General features: G+C 34.8%; 1 protein-coding gene across 1 annotated transcript in view; it reads right to left on the reverse strand.

Moving 5' to 3' along the window:
* The window catches only part of LOC129220522 (brain-specific serine protease 4-like), a 110153-nt gene that overhangs the window by 17903 nt on the left and 74545 nt on the right, over positions 1–17705 (reverse strand). The window contains exon 2 of the mRNA XM_054854950.1: positions 5644–5797. Within this exon, the coding sequence (XP_054710925.1) occupies positions 5644–5797 (154 nt within the window). The remainder of the gene's footprint in view (positions 1–5643; positions 5798–17705) is intronic.

The following is a 17705-nucleotide window of genomic DNA, read 5'->3' on the forward strand; positions in this document are numbered from 1 at the left end:
TAATGATCAACCCAAAATTTTTTCAAATCCAAAGAACATGAACATATTAAAAATTAAAACGATCGAGTTTTTCAAAAGCAGATGCAATCGGGTTTTAGAATGCGCAAAAAATCGGAACCAAGCCAAAAAAAATCGTAAAAACAAGCTCCAAATGCATAGACTTGATGATATTTTTCAAAAATTCAAATATAACGAACTGCAACATTAAATGCAAAATTATACTTTTGGCGCAAGTTTATCAGATTTTGGCTCAGAAAAGTCCATTTGGCGATCTTTTGGAGCAGTTTAGCGCAGGGTCTCCGATTGGCACAATTAGCGCAGCTGCCACATCCCTGGGATGAAGAGTTTGAAAATAAACTTTCAGAAGCAGAAAAGGAAGCCTCAATGGTATTCAAATCATTGTCCGCTTCTCCTAGAAGTGAATCTGCTACAAAACCGGTACGTGATGGAACATTTTGGTTTAATATGAGTCAAGTTCGTTTTGAAGAAATGCGTATTTGATTCAATACTAACAAAAGGGAAATGTTGAATTGAGACGATTTCTTTCGCGCTTTTTTTTTTTTTACAGCCGAAACCAAATAAGCAAGCTTGTAATGTAAAGCTGACGCACAATAGATGTCAAAAATGCAAAGAGAAAAGAAAAAAAGAAGAAAAATTTGTAGTTTCTGCCCTTTACCTGCCCACAGCAGTAATAATAAATTAAACGACCTATTCATGAGTCTTACATTTAATCAAAAGAAAGAGCGAAGGGTTGGAGCATTTATAGTTAGTTCTTCCTATCAAAACTTAGAATTATAAAAAAGTGAATTTATTCGCTTATTTTTATTTCTACAAATGTGATCCGGATAAACAGGAGGTCAGAATAAACGGGAGGCCGGGTAAACGAAACTCTACTGCATATACATTGATTAATCTTTAAGAATTTTATGAAAGCATAAAACATATTTTCTTGCCAAAATCGTAAATGGACACTATAAGTTGTTCGTTTTCAAGGCATATTTTTTACAACTTAACCTACAAATAGAGTATAGAAAGCAAAAGTTTTTTTTTTTTTTTTTTTTTTTGCAGCACTCCCTTCTCCCTGCTTTGTAGCTAAAATTTTCTCCTGAACTTTTCTCAAAAAAAATTATAAAATTTATTTTCAATTTCCATTTTTCTCGGGAAGAATTTTTTAATGCAGTATACACGTTTCTGAATAAAACAAGGCTTAATTTTGTTGTTTCATTTACATTTTAATGAACATCGATTAAAGTGCCTGCGATGAAATTGAATCAAGACAAGTGATTTAACGTGAGAAATTCAACGATTTTATGGTTTTAAAGAGTTTTGCTCCGAAACAAGAATGTAAGTTTACAACAAAGGAATGTCATTGAAAATGTGGTTTGAAAAAAAAGGAAAAAAATATTCAATAGGTACCTTTATTTTTCTTTTTCCTACAGGTTCTTTGAATAAAATCAGATATAAAGAAATCAAATATTTCTGGGAAAATTCTTCATCAGTTATAGACATAACATACGAGCAGTTCGCTTAAATTTGTCCAAATAAATAATCTTAACACACACATAAAAATGTAAATAATAATAATAACTTGAAATCGGTTCGGAAAAAATAAAGCTTTTTCAATCAACGGTTGCAGCCAGGAGATTACTTCGTGTTTCTAAAAGTAATAATTTTGCATAAATTTCAATTTACCTTTCTGATTTTTACTTCATGCTAAAAATCGTATAAAAAAGACTAAACGAACCGTATTATTTTTAAAGTTATACCTTAATACAGCGGTCCCCAACTTTTTTGTACCTAAGAGCACATACTAGAATACCGGTTGCACGACGGGAACAGTTATTTTTTTCAAGATGTTAATACAAAGGTGCCGATAGCTGAGAATACATACACACAATGTATTTTAGAAAAAGTAATTTCAAGTCAGTTTTTAAAAATGATTTATAACAAATTCTTACATATAAAAAAAGTCAATACTAAATAATGAAAGCAAATTAGATTTGTAGTGTCCGCGGGCATAGGGTTGGGGATCCATGCCTTAATACACGAAGCAATCATAGGAAAAAAAATAATGAGATCATGGCGAGTTTTAAAAAAATCTTGGCACCAGAACCGATTAAAAAGTTGCATTAAAATAGGAAAATTCTTCCAAACAAATAAGTTGGTCCAAAAAATGCATTATGAGTTTCATTAAAATTTAAAATGCATAGCAAAATATATAAAAAAATTGTTAGATTACATTAAAATGTAAAATAAGACTGGCAACTACACTAAAGTGGACACGTTGCCGTAACCCAGCCTCATTCATAACTGCCGTTTCAAAGCGCTTAAAGGTAAATAATGAAAAGGCGTACTTTTGAAAAATTCTAATTCTTTAACCCACTCTTTGCCCCGGCCGATACAGGATCGGCCGCGCAGTTTGTGTTAATACTGCCCCGGCCGATTCAGGCTCGTCGCAAGAAAATGGTTCCTAACTGCCCTCGACGATCCTGTGTCGTCACGGCGTTTCTAGCAGTTTTTGCTTCGGCCGAATATGTGTCGGCGATCCTTCCAGGGGCAGAACCCTGTTATTGCGCTTCTCTGTTGGGTTCTGGAGCATTTTGGGGAGCGGTAATCAAGCTCTTTTCCTTAGACAAAAGGGATGTAACTTATAGTATTTCACGGAACTTGTTGTAATTTATTTTATTTTACTAAGATATTAACCTTTCAAGTACTCTTTGATGGGACACGTATAATGCTTCAAATAATCAGCCATTATATTTTTATCTTTTCGTGGAAGCTTTGTTTCTTAGCATTCTGGCATTTGAACTCCTGATGAACAAGTGTGAAAATATGTCATGCAGAGATCAGAGTCGCCGGGAGCCAAGGCGGACCCCTTGTCAGTTTGGTCTCCCCTCCCCCATATAAAATCAATAAAACCTCTAGTGCTACGAATCTGAGTTGCTCCCAAAAATCTATGTACATCGCCCCCCGCCCCCCCCCCCCATATTTTCTGTTGTCCGAAATTACTTGCTTTAAAGTTCTTTTCTGTTTTTTTTTTTTAATTTTGATTGAAAGTTTTTGTTTATTTCCTTCTCTTTTTTACCCTTTCCTTAATTTTCTAAACAGTTGACTCTAAAATCTGGCACACCACAAAAAAAAAAAAAAAAAAGGAATTGGGACAAATGTTGTTGAGAAATAATGAAACCCTACTTTTTCACTGTACATAAATAGGCAAATATTGAGTGTGTTCTTTGTTCTAAAAAATAAAATCAAGAAATGTTCATGCCTTTTGAAGAACAAGGCTCATTAAAACAAATACATTCATAAAAGTCCGGATGCAATGCCAGTTCGGTTAAATTTCAAAAGGAAAACAAAAGAGAGTATTTTGTAGCTCATAAAATTGCACTTTAACTTTGAAATACTTGTTTGTCCAAATTGTCGGAAATTCTCACGATAATCACGAATTATCCTTAAAATTTCAACAAGAATATGTAACTGTCAAGTCTTGTAAAAAGAATAAGGAAAAAAAGATCAAGGTAACTTATTCATTTGTTTTCGTTTTCGTGAATCTAGTCCTCCTTTATGGTTTTTAGCAGAGACTGAAAACCATGATTGTCCTGGCAGTAAAACTAGCCGCAAAGAAACTGTTTTTTTGATGCAGCTCAGATGAGCTCCAACTTTCATTAGAGAGAAAAAAACTATTGATGAAACGTAAAGATGCAACATAATAAAAAACTGTACTCATTAAAAAACACTCTGTTTTTGACCCGGATTTAAAAAACGAGAATATAGGTTAAGTGCGGAAGAGTTTCAAGTTCCTTCTCTACCGTTTCCGAATTCTTTTCTTTTTTCATTCTAAGACAGATTTTTCGTATCTTTCAATTTCGTTCTAATCGCATTTGCGTGCGAAAGTAGCTGTGCTAGTCGAAATAATACATGTCGGAGGACAATTCTACTGTAACCGTGCCTTGAGGGATTTGAATGTATTCTTCACTTCATATCAATGTGATGTGCAATGAAAAACAAATATGCCTTTCAACGGAACAAGTTTAATGATGGCGGATCACGAGTGCTGTGGGCAAAAATATTTACGTTTGATTAACTGCTAACTACAACTTTTACGTTCGCTTGGGTAGGATAGAAAGCACGATGTATGCAATAAACTGTTTTTAACCTAATGATAGTGATTTCCAACTTACGCTTCGTAGAGCATTTGGTCTCAGCAAAAGTGCATTAAAAAATTACCCAAAAGTACCATAATTGGAAGCTGAAATGTATGTTAAAAAACAAATGCGAAAACATGGTGGTGGAGCAGTAGAAGTACATTGAAATGGTACGTAAAAGTACCATAAGTGGAAGCTGAAATATTAGTTAAAAACACTAAAGATAACTTTAAACAAGATAACGTTTTGTTTAAACATTCTAATACTTCTCAGATAAGAAAATTTGAGTTTATTATAAGTTATTTGACAAATTACGGCTTATGTTTTACATTACGGCTTCTACCAAATTGAAAACAATTTTATTATTAAGGCAAAAGCAAAAGAAAAAAAATACAGGCAATGAAGGTGAAGAAACGATTTAAATTTGAAAAACAAAACTGAGTGGATATACTACTCTGCTCAAAGTTAGAGGAAAAATAGAGAGGAAATAGAATGTTTGACTAAAATGAATAATGCTGAGGGAGATAATACAAAAGAAATAATAACAAAACCAAAAATTATGATGATAACTAATCAATAAGTAAGTTACGCGCTAGGAATGAAGTTTAAAAACATTTTTTTTTTCCAATGATAGTTATAATTATGTTTTATCAGACAAAAATCTAACCTAAAAGAGGTAAAATTTCCCCATCAAATTGCAGTCGATTTTGAAATCCATAATCGTGATCAACCTTCCCTACTGTCTTCTCATATTTGCTCATCAGTATAGTCGACTAAGAATTACAACTGTTTTAGTTATGTGTTAAAAGTGGTTTCCGGTAGTTTGTGAGAACCTCGGGGGTGGTCCGCGGGAGACCTAGGTGGCTACTTACAAAAAAAAAAGTTAAATTTTCTCGTGATTAATTCTAAGTTATGATTTTCGGTGGACAAGAATAAATAAATACATTCGTCCTGATGAATAGCAGGTACATATTGAATTACATTTTACATACTATTTACAGTATTAGAACACACCATATATAGCGCAACTGTACTGATTTTTGTATCATGTAGAAAACGATCTTTCAACAACATTATGATACTTGAATACTTCATGGCTGTGGGCGTTGCACGTGTATTCTGCAGTCAGTGATCACATGACCGTGTTGTTACTTATATTAGTTCCATAATTTATAACAACAGTTTGTTTTTGAAAAAATAGTGTATTTAATCAACTTTGAATGTTTGATTAAAACTCATAAGATGTACGTTTCAATGCAATGAGTGGTCCTCAGACATCTGCGAGCTGGGAACCCCTGGCCTAGATGAGAATTTTTTTGCTTTAACATTAAGTTAGTTCCACTACTGCGATTCGTATGGAAGCATTTTCCGAATAAAATTCGATAACATTTTAGGCAAGTTTGTTTACGGTAAAAAATACCCATACGTAAATTTACTGTACATTTGTTCCCAAGTAACCTCAGATTTTTATTTATTATTATTATTATTTGCTACATACCTTCATAGAACCTCCGGTCAGCCCTCTTTGTGATGTTCTGATGGTGTGGATGGGAGGATACTGGCTCGACGCAGAGGGCAACCAACGCCCCCACCAGGACCAACACCGTGAGCGGCATGATGATGCTGTAGTCCGGGCATGGGGACTCTTGGGGCTAGAGAAAAGAAAAAGAATGCAAAATTATAACCAGGAAGAAGAAAAAATTTACGATCACATCAATATATTTTTACTTTCTTCTATATCTAATAAATAGAAGAAAGTATTGTATTCATGCAAATTTTCGAATTTCGAATTTTGACGAATTCGAACGTTTTGAGGTGTGCTGAGTCCATTTCGACTATTTTTGGAAAATGTCTGTCTGTCTCTGTGTGTGTGTGTGTGTGTGTGTGTGTATGTGTGTGGGTCACGTCTGTGTGTGACCAGTTTTTTGTGGCTGCTCTACAGCAAAAACTACCGCATGAAATCAAACGAAATTTGGTAAACATATGTGCCCTTAGGTGAACTTATGCCCATTGGTTTTTGGCGCGAATTCCTATAAAGGGGGTCGAGCAATGGGACGTTTTTTGAGTTGCGCGTGCTTGCTATTCCTCAGTAAGTAATTGGCGGAATCAAACAAAATTTGGTCCATATGTTGTCATTAACAGGAACAGGTGCTGGTTTAATTTTGGTGTCAATAACTCAAACGGGGGTTGAGCTATAGAACGTTTTTTGTGGTCAATTGTGACTGCTGTATCTCAAGAAATAATGAACGGAATGAAAGAAAAATTTATCGGCAAGTAGCCCTTAGTGGGTGTAAGAGCTGATTTTATTTTGGTGTCAACAGCTAAAAAGGGGGTAGCGCAATCGCCCGTTCTTTTTTTTCCACTTGCAAAGAATTTAAAATTAGGTATATGAACGATTTATCCTCAAGGAGGAAACAAGTAACTAGAGGCAGCAAATCAAGGGAGGGGAAGACCAAGGAGGGAGCTTAAGTAACGCTGAGGCAAAGACCCCAAGGCACAAGGTTCAATTTCGACGATTGGGAAACTTTTTACTTTAAACGAGTGAGAGAAACCTGATTTTTTCCAGTACTTTACTTGAAAATATATCACGTGATTTGAGCTCTTTGCTACAAGATTTGAACGCTTCTCTCTCCCCACTTTTTATCCCTTCTCAATGGATTTATCCCATGAGCTGGCGTATGAGAAAATCCAGAATTAGATTTATCAGCATTCGGACAAGGGTGGAACTACATTTTTTCTGTGAAGAAGGGATGGGTGTTGGGGATATTAGTTACCATTTTAATAGACATAGTGGGGCACATCCACCCCCAAGAGCAAAGGCGCACCCCCCTCCCCATACCAAAAAGTCCCTCCCCCAGAACGAGAGCCCACCCCCTTAAAAGAGAAAAACACTCCTCAAAACAACCCCCTGAAAATTTCAATGACGCAGTCTGTGCCACGACCCCTCCTAGGTGGGACCCCTGAATATACATATGTGGCATTTCAACCTCTCGCATTTGGAGAGGGCGATGTGTGAGTTGTGGTGGGGACGGCGGTGAAAGAGGTATCAATACGTAGCAGTATACTTTCCATTTACAATTGTAGCAATGGTATAGTGCGCTGAATATCGTCATGGGTTATGTAGGAGTACTCGTATATTAAAAAAAGCCTGTTTTTTGTTCACTACTCAGCGAGTATTTTGCATTCGGTTCCAACTTAGCCGACATGATCCTGTTTCGGATTTTTGAAATTAAAAAAAAAAAAAAGGTGTTTAGATATCATACGTTAAAGTCAAAGGTACCTGCCCAGAAAAAAAAACGCCTGACCGATCTCAAACCGTCGCAACGCTGAAACATGTAGCATTCGTGAGAACGTTCATCCAGAAATCTCCGAAGTGTTTAGTACTTAAACTTGCAGCTGGCCAGCGATTTTCTGATAGGAGCGCAAGAAAAATTTTGGACAGTGATTTTCCCTACGCAAATAATCTTGTCGAATAGAATCATGTCATCCAAGTTGGAACAGAATGCGAAATTCTTGCTAAGTAATAATCGAGAAACTATCATTATGAAAAATATAATATACAACGCATATTGTGAAATATTATATTTTTCATATAGTGGTACTCCAACGGCTTTGCCCGTAATAGAAAAATTAAAAAGTCTTTTGGTTCGCCTGTATACTTACAAATAATGTACGGTGAGTTTTCTCGCCAGTTGGCTTGTACCCATGTTACGGTTCCACGTTATGATAATTTCGTATCTCGCCAATCGGCTTGTGCCCATGTTACGGTTCCACGTTATGATAATTTCGTAATTTACTCGTCCATCTTATGATAATTTGTTTCTTAAAATTGGAATAGAAAAAGATCCACATCAAATTTTCGAAAAATCGCTTCGAGGTGCACACCCCCATGCTACGAACTAACTTTGTGCCAAATTTCATGAAAATCGGCCCAACGGTCTAGGCGCTATGAGCGTCACAGAGATCCTGACAGACAGAGATCCGGACACAGATACTTTCAGCTTTATTATTAGTAAAGAATCCACAACACGTCACTCAGTGAGCAATGTCATTCATACTAATGTCAATGGCATTTGAACTGCTATTCATCGATACTACTTTCAACACCGTATCCCCGAGAGTGACACAGCGCCCTCTCGCCGCACCCTCTGTATATAAAATAAGAAACCATGGCTTAGTGTCAAGATGTGGGAGAGCACAATTCCCGCCTCTCACGCTGCACACGCACACAGGAGTGCTATAATGAGAGGTCACGGGAGGTACACGTGACCATACAAAAAGTTCCTTATTCGGAAAATTTTGCCTGACGATTGACAAAATTATCATCATTTTTAAAAATTAGAGTTCAATTCCGAAAAATGAACATCATTTCGTGGAATCTGGAGTTCCATTCGGCACAATTGTCATCATCTGGCAAAATTTATGGTTTTATTCGGCATTTTAAGAGTGTTTTCCTTCCCAAAAGTTTGAGTACTTGGCGCTACCCCTGCGCACACATTCCGTAAACATTGACCATATTTGAATTATATTCATTATGTACGACAACTTGCTAGTAGAAACTTCACCTAAAGGATTGTTTTCTATTTCACAATTAATGGGAAGAAAAAGGTGCAATGCACTGACTTGAAGATAAGAAAAGAAAAGGATGTTATCCTGAAGCCTTTCGTGATGTGTTCCAACATCATTGAGGAGTTAAAGTTAAAAAAAAAAAAGAGTTATGTGTGAATGTGTGTGTGTGTGTGTATTGTGTGTGACGAAAAAAAAACCCCCTGAAACTTGGATTTTGCACTGAAGCAGATTTTTGATTAGAGTTTCCAACCGCGTTGTAAAAGAGTTAAGTGCATCGTTTTTGGCATTTTAATTTCCGAGTTGCCCCAAATGTGGAGCTGGTATCGACACATAACCTTATGGCATTGAAAGGGAGATAAGTGTTGACATAACTATAAGAATAACCTCATCTTCTTTTATGATTTTCAGGTGACTTGACCGATTTTTTGTTTTTTTACACATTAAAACAGATCTTTGCTTTAATGTGATTTTTTTTAAGCTTTCAGTCACTTAAAAATGCATAACATTCAAGATAATATATGAATTTTGAAAGAACCTTAATTTGTCTAATATAAATGAGTCAATAAAAAAGATCCCCTTCAGATGATTGCCTTTTTGCAACCGAAGTATAGTGCTTGTTTTAAAAATTGTTTATGACAGAAATTGTTTTTATTTGAAAACAAAATATTCTATTAGAATGGTTTTGGCAGTTATTTTTATGAATCTTGGTCGTTTTTTTCCCCCTTCTCCTGTAAACGTTTGTTTCTGTAACTTGAATTCTTTTCAATTATTTCGTGTTTTGGTAAATGACAAAAACACTTAGCAAAATAATCAACTCTCATGGAGCGATTGCAAAAACAAAAGTTTATTGCATTTAAAAATTTCATTAAACGATTCTTGAGAAAAGGTTTTTTCACCTACAGTGGTGTTTGAATGTAAAGTAGTATGCTTCTTTCCATTGCTGACTGATAAAATTTTTCCTGTAGCCAATTCATGGAGTTGCTTTCTCATTGTTTGATCATTAATTGTAAACTCTAAGTTGAAAGTGAAAAAATAAAAAGAAAGAAAGAAAAAAAAAAACTTTTTGAACACTTTTCCTCAAAAACTAATACAAAAGGATGCAAAATATTCGATTGTTACTTCTTTAACAGAGCAGAAAATCGCTTTTAAATTCAATAAAAAAAGAGTTTAACGGGAATGGGAAGTTTAAAAACTTGTTAGCACATTTCGAGTGGTTTGAAGTCGCGCTTCATTGCAGCAAATGAAGAGTGAAAGGTTTAAAAAAATAATAATAGTAATAACAAAAATATGTCGCTCATAATAATCTTTCTTTTATTTAACTATTTTTTTTTTCGATATTTTGCATAGTTATAGGGTTGCTTTTCTACACAAATAACTTGACTTTTTGCTTCAATATCATTATGAAATTCCCTTTTAAATGAAAAGTGCAGAAAGGTCTTCTGTGATGTATTTTTCAAAGAAAAACCATCACAAGTCTTGCACAAGAAGTTTGAACTCAAGGCATTACCAGCTTTTGATTTTTTTTTTGTAATAAAGTACAAAAATAGATTTACCGCAGAATGATATTTTTATTTTCAAATCATCTACAGTCGGGAAAAAACGGTTAACATACACTCAAGAACATTGAAAATAGCTTCACAAGAAAGAAGAAAGGTACAATCGCGAAATTTTGCATATAAGAAGAGTCACATCTGCTATGCAAATAATCCAAGTTTGGTGTCAATGCGCATGACCGTTTACCCTATAGTATTGGTGAAATCGGGAAAAAAAAGTGCTATAAAACAAAGTGCATAATTTAAGATTTTTAAATGTTGCGATTACATCAGGATTTTTGGAGAACCTTAATGAGTGAAGGACGCCAGGTAGACGAGTTAGAAAGCGTTTCTCACAGTTAAGCAAGTTTGAGGGAGGTTTGATAATTGGCATGAAAATTGCAGGCTGGTCGACGAGTCATGTTACTGCCTAGGTGAACCTTTCAAAGTGTTCCGTTAGAAACTGTTGGATGCAGTGGACACAAGATGGTACCCACGGTACCCACGTGCAAAGAAAAAAAGGACCTGGAGTGACTGGGAAGACCACGCGGAGAGGATGGAAGGAACGTGCGGCAAGTGCTCATGGATCCCACAGGGACTCGTTTCACCATACCAGCAGACGTAAGGGTAGCAGTTGTTCCCCGAAGCATTTATAAACGTGTTGCAGAAGTAAATCTGCAGTCCAAGCGCCGTTTTAGAGTACTACCTTTAACAGCAAAACATGGCAACTCTGTCTGCAATGGTGCGAAGCTAGAGCGATGTGGGATGTCACTGATAGGCAAAAGGTAGTGCTCAGTGATGAATCCCGATTCGTTTTGGGGTCAGAGGGTATCCGCGGACGAATGAGGAGGCGCCCTGAAGAAAGGTACTACATCATCCATTCTATTGCATGACACACTGCCAGCACAGCGGGCATAGCGGTCTGGGAGGCTATAGCCTATGATAGCTGGCCCACTCTAGGTGTGGTACGTAGAACCTTAGCGTTAGGCCAGCGTTATGTTAATGACATTCTGCAACCACATCTAGGACCGTTCCTAAATGGCCTCCCAGGAGCCATTTTCCAACAAGATAATGCTCGCCCGCATACAGCTAGAGTTTCTCAAGACTTTTTACGTTCTTTTGTGACTCTTCCATGGCCAGCCTGCTTTCCCGACTTGTCCCCTATAGAGCATTAATGGGATCAGCTGAAACGCCAGATATCGCCGTGCTACTCTGCAAGATTTAGAAGTGACTGTTAAAAGTTTGGGGGTATATCGGCCTCAGAACAACATCAGAAGTTTAATTAGCTCAATGTCGAACCGCATTGCGGCATGTATTGCAACAAAAAGTGGTCCAACGTGCTATTAAAGTAGCACTGTGTTTATCTTATTTCTTAGCTTGTATTTGTTTAATTGTCTAGATTTTGGGATGAAATGTATCTCTCATCTGTATTATTCTTTACATTAAATTTCACTCCAATCCAATGCTTCCTTCTTGGGGTGCTATTTTCAGTTCCTGAGTGTATGTCATTCCAGAAATGCACTGTAAAAAAATTCTGTAACCTTACTCTATAAAATCGGTGACATCAGCTTGGCTGCCTCCACTACTATGAAGTAACTTAACTGATATAACTGGTGTAAAGTTACACATCGCTTGTGGAAGGTGACTAACTCATTTCTGCTTAAGGTTACGCCAGTATTTTCTGTATGCTTACAGAGATATGGCTTAAGGTTACACATTAGCAAAAATTAAGCTTTCTTCTGACTTTCTTGAATGATTTATCAAATTCATGCTTTTTAACAACCAATATGCACCTCCCCCTCCCCCATTTATTTATTTATTTGAACGTACAAACAAGTCATTTTTACTGCACTAATAGAAGAAATGATCTGAATGGTGTCCGAACCCACAACACGAATCTATGACAGGTCACATAGCAGGAAGGAGCTTTTACCGCTCGACCATCAAGGACTGTTTTCGTTTCGCTAATACTCTTAAGAGTTTACCTGATCTGCACCGATTCTGATCCTTGCGCATGCACATTGAATTCTACTGAATTCTACTGAAACTTAGTGCAAAGTTCTTCCATTAATTTGAGTTTTTGAAAACCATGATGTACTTCAAAAACTCTTCAGCACTTCAAAATTCGAGCGCAACGTTACACCCATTAATACTGGCAACCTTACACATTTTTTTATACAGTGTTTAGCACTACGTCGATAAAAGCTGAATTTTTCAGACTAAAAGGCCCTTTTTATAATCGTATGTTATTGGCCTTTTGTATATACAGTTTATTGTAGTTGCCTATCTGATTATGTTTCATCAATAGATGCTTCAGACGACCTTATTTGATAACTATTGTTAGGTACGCTTGAATTTTCTCACAAATTCTCTAAAGTAACGCCATTCGTCATTAGATAAATTTCACTGCTTAATATGATAAAATGTTTGAAAACTTTGAATTAGTTGGGTTGAATAGAAACTAGCGCACGGAACTTGTAAAATAATTACCAACTATACTATTGTCGCCAAAAGTAGAAATCAAAAAGAGAAAAATGTAGTAAAATTTTCAAAATGTTATAAAACATATTAATTTTTAATATTATTGTTATTTTTATCGTATATCTCTTATTGAGAAAATTGCTTTTTAAGTTCTACCTTTCTTTAATCGTGCTGACTTTTCCTTTTCAGTAAAATGCATTACATTAGAAACTAGATTGAAGAGAAAGCTGTTCAAAAGCGTATTGCTATTTCTTTTAGTTTTCGCAATGCAATCCAAACAAAATATTTTTATAATGCGGAGGATAGGTACCGCATAAAAAAAGTCTCACGTAGAAAATAATCCATATCCAAGCTATATAACTAGGCATCGTTTCCTTGAACGAATTTAAGACACTGCAGCTACTTTGAATCTCTCCAAATCTTTTCCAATCTGATTTTCAAATACACATGCAGACATTTTTCAAAATTTTATTTACATATGTTCTTATTTTACACATACAAAACTATTCAAAATATATAACCATTAACCTTCGTAATCTGACAATAGGCGAACTTTCTCGTGGTAAACTGGTTCAAAATCAGTTTCATCACTTGAAGATACTACCTCGTTTATAGATTATTTCGTCAATTATGGCCCAATTTGATTAGAATTTTCATGAACCGCACTAAAAATAAAATCGCACAAAAAATATTTGAGTGCAGTGTTGTAATGGGGTGTTCCTTCAGTCAAAAGTAGTTCTTTTTGTCACTGAAATTGATAGAATAAGCAAAAAAAAAAAAAAACATAGACTCAGAAAATACTTTAATTTTCCCAACAATTATTTTTTTATAAATCTTTTAAATTGTCCGATTCTTCAAACAAGGCGTGGTCTTGATGACGTCACAAATGATGCTTTTTGGCGCATCTTTCTATCGCGTTTCCACGTTATGATAATCAAAAAACGAATTACAATTGCACTCTACGCTTGCTATCAACCATATCGTTGCCAATACACGTGAGTAAAGATGCGAATTAATTATTTTGGACCGTGAATGGCAACACTGAATGGCATTTCGTCATTTGTGATGTCATCCTCAGAAGCGTTAAACGATGAAAGAGCACCGATTTAAGTAATTTTTTTAAAATATTAAACTTAAATAAATTATTTAAAAAATGGTCAGATCTTATGTTTTTAAGCATGCTCTTTCAGAAAGAAAATACTTTTAAAATTTTGGAAACGACCCCATTCTTTTCTTTAATTTTTTTTCCTTTCTTTTTGGGCTGCGGTAGAGGCTTTACCTTTTTGCCGAACAAGAGCAATTCCCCGATGTAGCATCCATTCTTTAATGCACACCACTATCAGTAGATGCCATTGCCACCAGAATTAACTGCACTAAGAATTATGTGCTCAACCAAAGGAGTACTCGAGGGATCTTTTACATGCCGCATAATCACACGACATGGACGCTGTCGGTTTTCATCATCTTAAGTGCCGCCATTCACGAGCGAGCCGAATAGAGCCGAGCCATTCGGAGTCGTTCCATTTGGAATGGGATAAAATTGTAACCGCATTCACGACCGCATCCACACCGCACCGCGCCAATGTTTGTTTTGAAATAGAAAATCGCTATTCCTGCATTTATTTGAAATTATTTGGATGTCCTTGGTCAAATAACGTCAATTTAATGATAGCTAGTCCTCAAATAGCTTTGTATACGTTTATCTCCTGGCTTCATCAGCCCAATTTCTTCATTTATTTGTGTAAACGTGTCTTGATTTTTTACTAAGATGAGGTTAAGCATTTGTATTCACATGTTTGTATTCACAAGATTTTTCGTTGCAAACATAGATCAGATTACCTTTTACTGAAATTCGCTAATCGTTCGCCACAACGATTGACGTTTCTCGAAATGTGCTATGCAAAACTACCTTGTTTAACAGACATTTGAAGGTAAAAAAACTTACATTGCCCATTTTAAGATAATTTATTTCTTAGTTTTATAGCAACCAACAAGGAGAGAGCCATTAACTGAGAAGCATTTTCTAAGTCCTTATCGTGTACTCTTAACTTCATAAAAAAAGTCGTCTCTTTCTTTTATGATCTATTTGAAAAACCTGACACATGTGTACATATATATTTACAATTACTCAAAAAAAAGCAAACAGCTTGTCGCATTTGCTTTAATGCTGTAAAATATAAGTTTGTTAATATTGAGTTACTCCCCTAAATTAAAATTTTTCATTTCAATAAGTAATTATTTTACCTTCTCGTCCGCAGCAGTATTATATTTTTAATGGCAATTTTGTTCACTATGCATGCAACTGAAAAGGACGCATAACATGTTTATGGTAAGTGACATAAAGGGATAAAGAGAATTCGTCCCAATGGTCATACGATGGTGATTGCCTGTTAATTTAAATTTGGCTTTCGCTTTTGTTGGCTTTTAGGATGTATCCCTCAGTAGTGGAAGTAAAAAAAAAGAAAGGTTTGTATAATTTTTGTTTTGCAATAATGACTTTGCTTTATCATGCACTTTCATCAGTGGCGCACACAGGAATTTTGCAAGGGGGAGGGTCCAAGGTCGAAAGCGCAATTCCTATCTCATACACCAATATCCGTCAAACATATCGACTTGATTTTATCAGTGCCCGAAAATGGAAAACAGTAAAAAATAAACTTGAATAAGTAATTAGCATCATTGAATGAAATACACAAAATAACCAGAGAGCAAAATAATTTACACTTTTACATTTCTCATAATTAAAAAATAGATTCAAGTTCATAGAATCTCTTTTCAATTCTCTTTCTATAATGTCAAAACTAAAAACAGGGTTATTACAGTGTATTCATTTATAATCACCGTTGCACTTCTAAAAGGCAATGCATTATGTGAAAAGTGCATAATATTTAAAAAAATGTTTTAACACGAGGATTTTAGTTTTTCACTCATTGGAACTGAAACAATTGTTACCTGTGTTTGAAATTATTTCACATGCGGGGAATTTAATCAGGAAAAAAAAACGAGCTATGGGAGGGGTCCGGACCCCACCCATACCCCCCTGGACCCCCTTGTGTGTGCCACTGACTTTCATACTACTTTTATATTTACTGTTTTGAAATGTTGAAGTTATGCAATTTTAATTTCTAGGAAAACAGTTTTTCTTTGTTTAATGATTTCTGCACAAAAAATTATCTTATAATTTTATGTTTCCTTTAGTTTGTGGTAGGGGCTATGATCACTTGTGATTGAAAATAGGACATTTATGAAAACTATTTTTATGCAATGCAATTTTTAGTTTTAATTTATAAAGAAAAATTAGATTTGGTGTATGTACTTTATTATTTTTCTGTATGATATTGTTTCATTTATTACGGTCAGGAAAGGGTGGGGAATTGTCATAAAATCCTGCTTTTCAACTTATGTACGTAATAAATATTTAAGACTTCCTGTAAAAACTTCACATATGTTTTGAAACATTACATTAAGAGAACACATTGCATTAAGTTTTCAGAAGAAAAAAAAAATATATTTTATTCACTTTCTTTTTCATATGTAGTTATGACTGCTTTACCACATGTGGTGAGGTAAAAGGAGTGGTACATGGGGCAAGGTGGTCATAATTAAACAACAGATATACGACTATTTTAAAAGAACCATAAAAGTTAAAACGCTCGACACAGCTAGTTCTTTGAAAGAAATCGGCTTGATTTAATTAAATTATATACATTTTTGATGCCCTGTAGTCATAAGTTGGCTCATTAAAGATTTATAGGTGGCTGATGCACCAAAAAAGATGCAGGAAGAGATGATTAGGGTAAACTCTTCATCATCAACTTTTAATGAAAATTTGACTATGTTGGATTTTAACGTGATTATTAATTAAATGACCTTCTCAAATACATTTGGGACATAATCTCAAAAATCGAGGTGGATGGCCACAGTAGAGACTCCCTCCTTCCATTTCAATTTGTATAAAATTACATGAGAAAAATGTAAAACATATTTAAGTCTTTTTTTCTGTAAACACAATAGTCGATCTGTACTTTTATTTTACGATTAGTTAATAATTGTGAACTTAGAAAAGTGGAGACCAATGCGTCTTTACTTTTGAAAGTGTGGAAGCATTCGCTAGATAGAAAAATAGTAAGTAGTAACTGATTATCTTGATTATTTGTAGTTAGGTAATTAATATGAAATAGTTTTTGCTCTCATGCATCACTAAAATCTCCCGCATAGTGCTTAAAAATATTGATTTCTGTAAGTTTCAGTTGTTTTTTTTTCGTTTTGAATACGTTATTTTTTTTATTATTCATTTGCAAATGTTGATTCGAAAGTTTGTTAGCTAATATATTTTTCAGCTTGATATTTTCTTTAGACTTATGTTTGATTTTTTTTAAAAAAGGAAGAAATAATCAATGGTTTTGAAGAAAAATTATAAATTTTTGGCTTTGTACGAGATGCCTCTGAGATTAATGATTTTATGGTACATGTGGGGACAAAAGGGGCGTCTTTTTATCCACTTGGAATTACGAATTTTCAAAAAAAAAAAAAAAGGATTCCGATTTCCCTAGTACACAAGGTTTACCCTAGGTTAGCCTGGTACACAAGGCATACTGATTCACGCTTTTGGATACAAGTTGGCATTGGTTGCCTTTGTTCACAGTACATGAAACTTTTTTAAAAAATGAAGCTTTCTACGCAGCCAATGTCATGAAAATTCTACAAAATTTGAGCGAAAATGAGAGTGTTCCGATTTTAAAATGTTGTATAAGTAAATAACACCATTGCTTTTTCTAAGTAAAGAATTGTCTGCAGTAAAATTTGGAAATTGAAATTTAATTCCTTATTGATAAAATCTAAATATATATATATATTTTTAACATTCTTTCGACTATTTATATTTTAGTAACATAGTCTTTTATTTGATGTGTGCAACTTTACACCACCTGGCAATAAATGTTCACTTTAAAAGATTAATGTATATAAATGCTGTATG

Source organism: Uloborus diversus, chromosome 4 (genome assembly GCF_026930045.1).
Source record: "Uloborus diversus isolate 005 chromosome 4, Udiv.v.3.1, whole genome shotgun sequence".
Taxonomy (NCBI): domain Eukaryota; kingdom Metazoa; phylum Arthropoda; class Arachnida; order Araneae; family Uloboridae; genus Uloborus; species Uloborus diversus.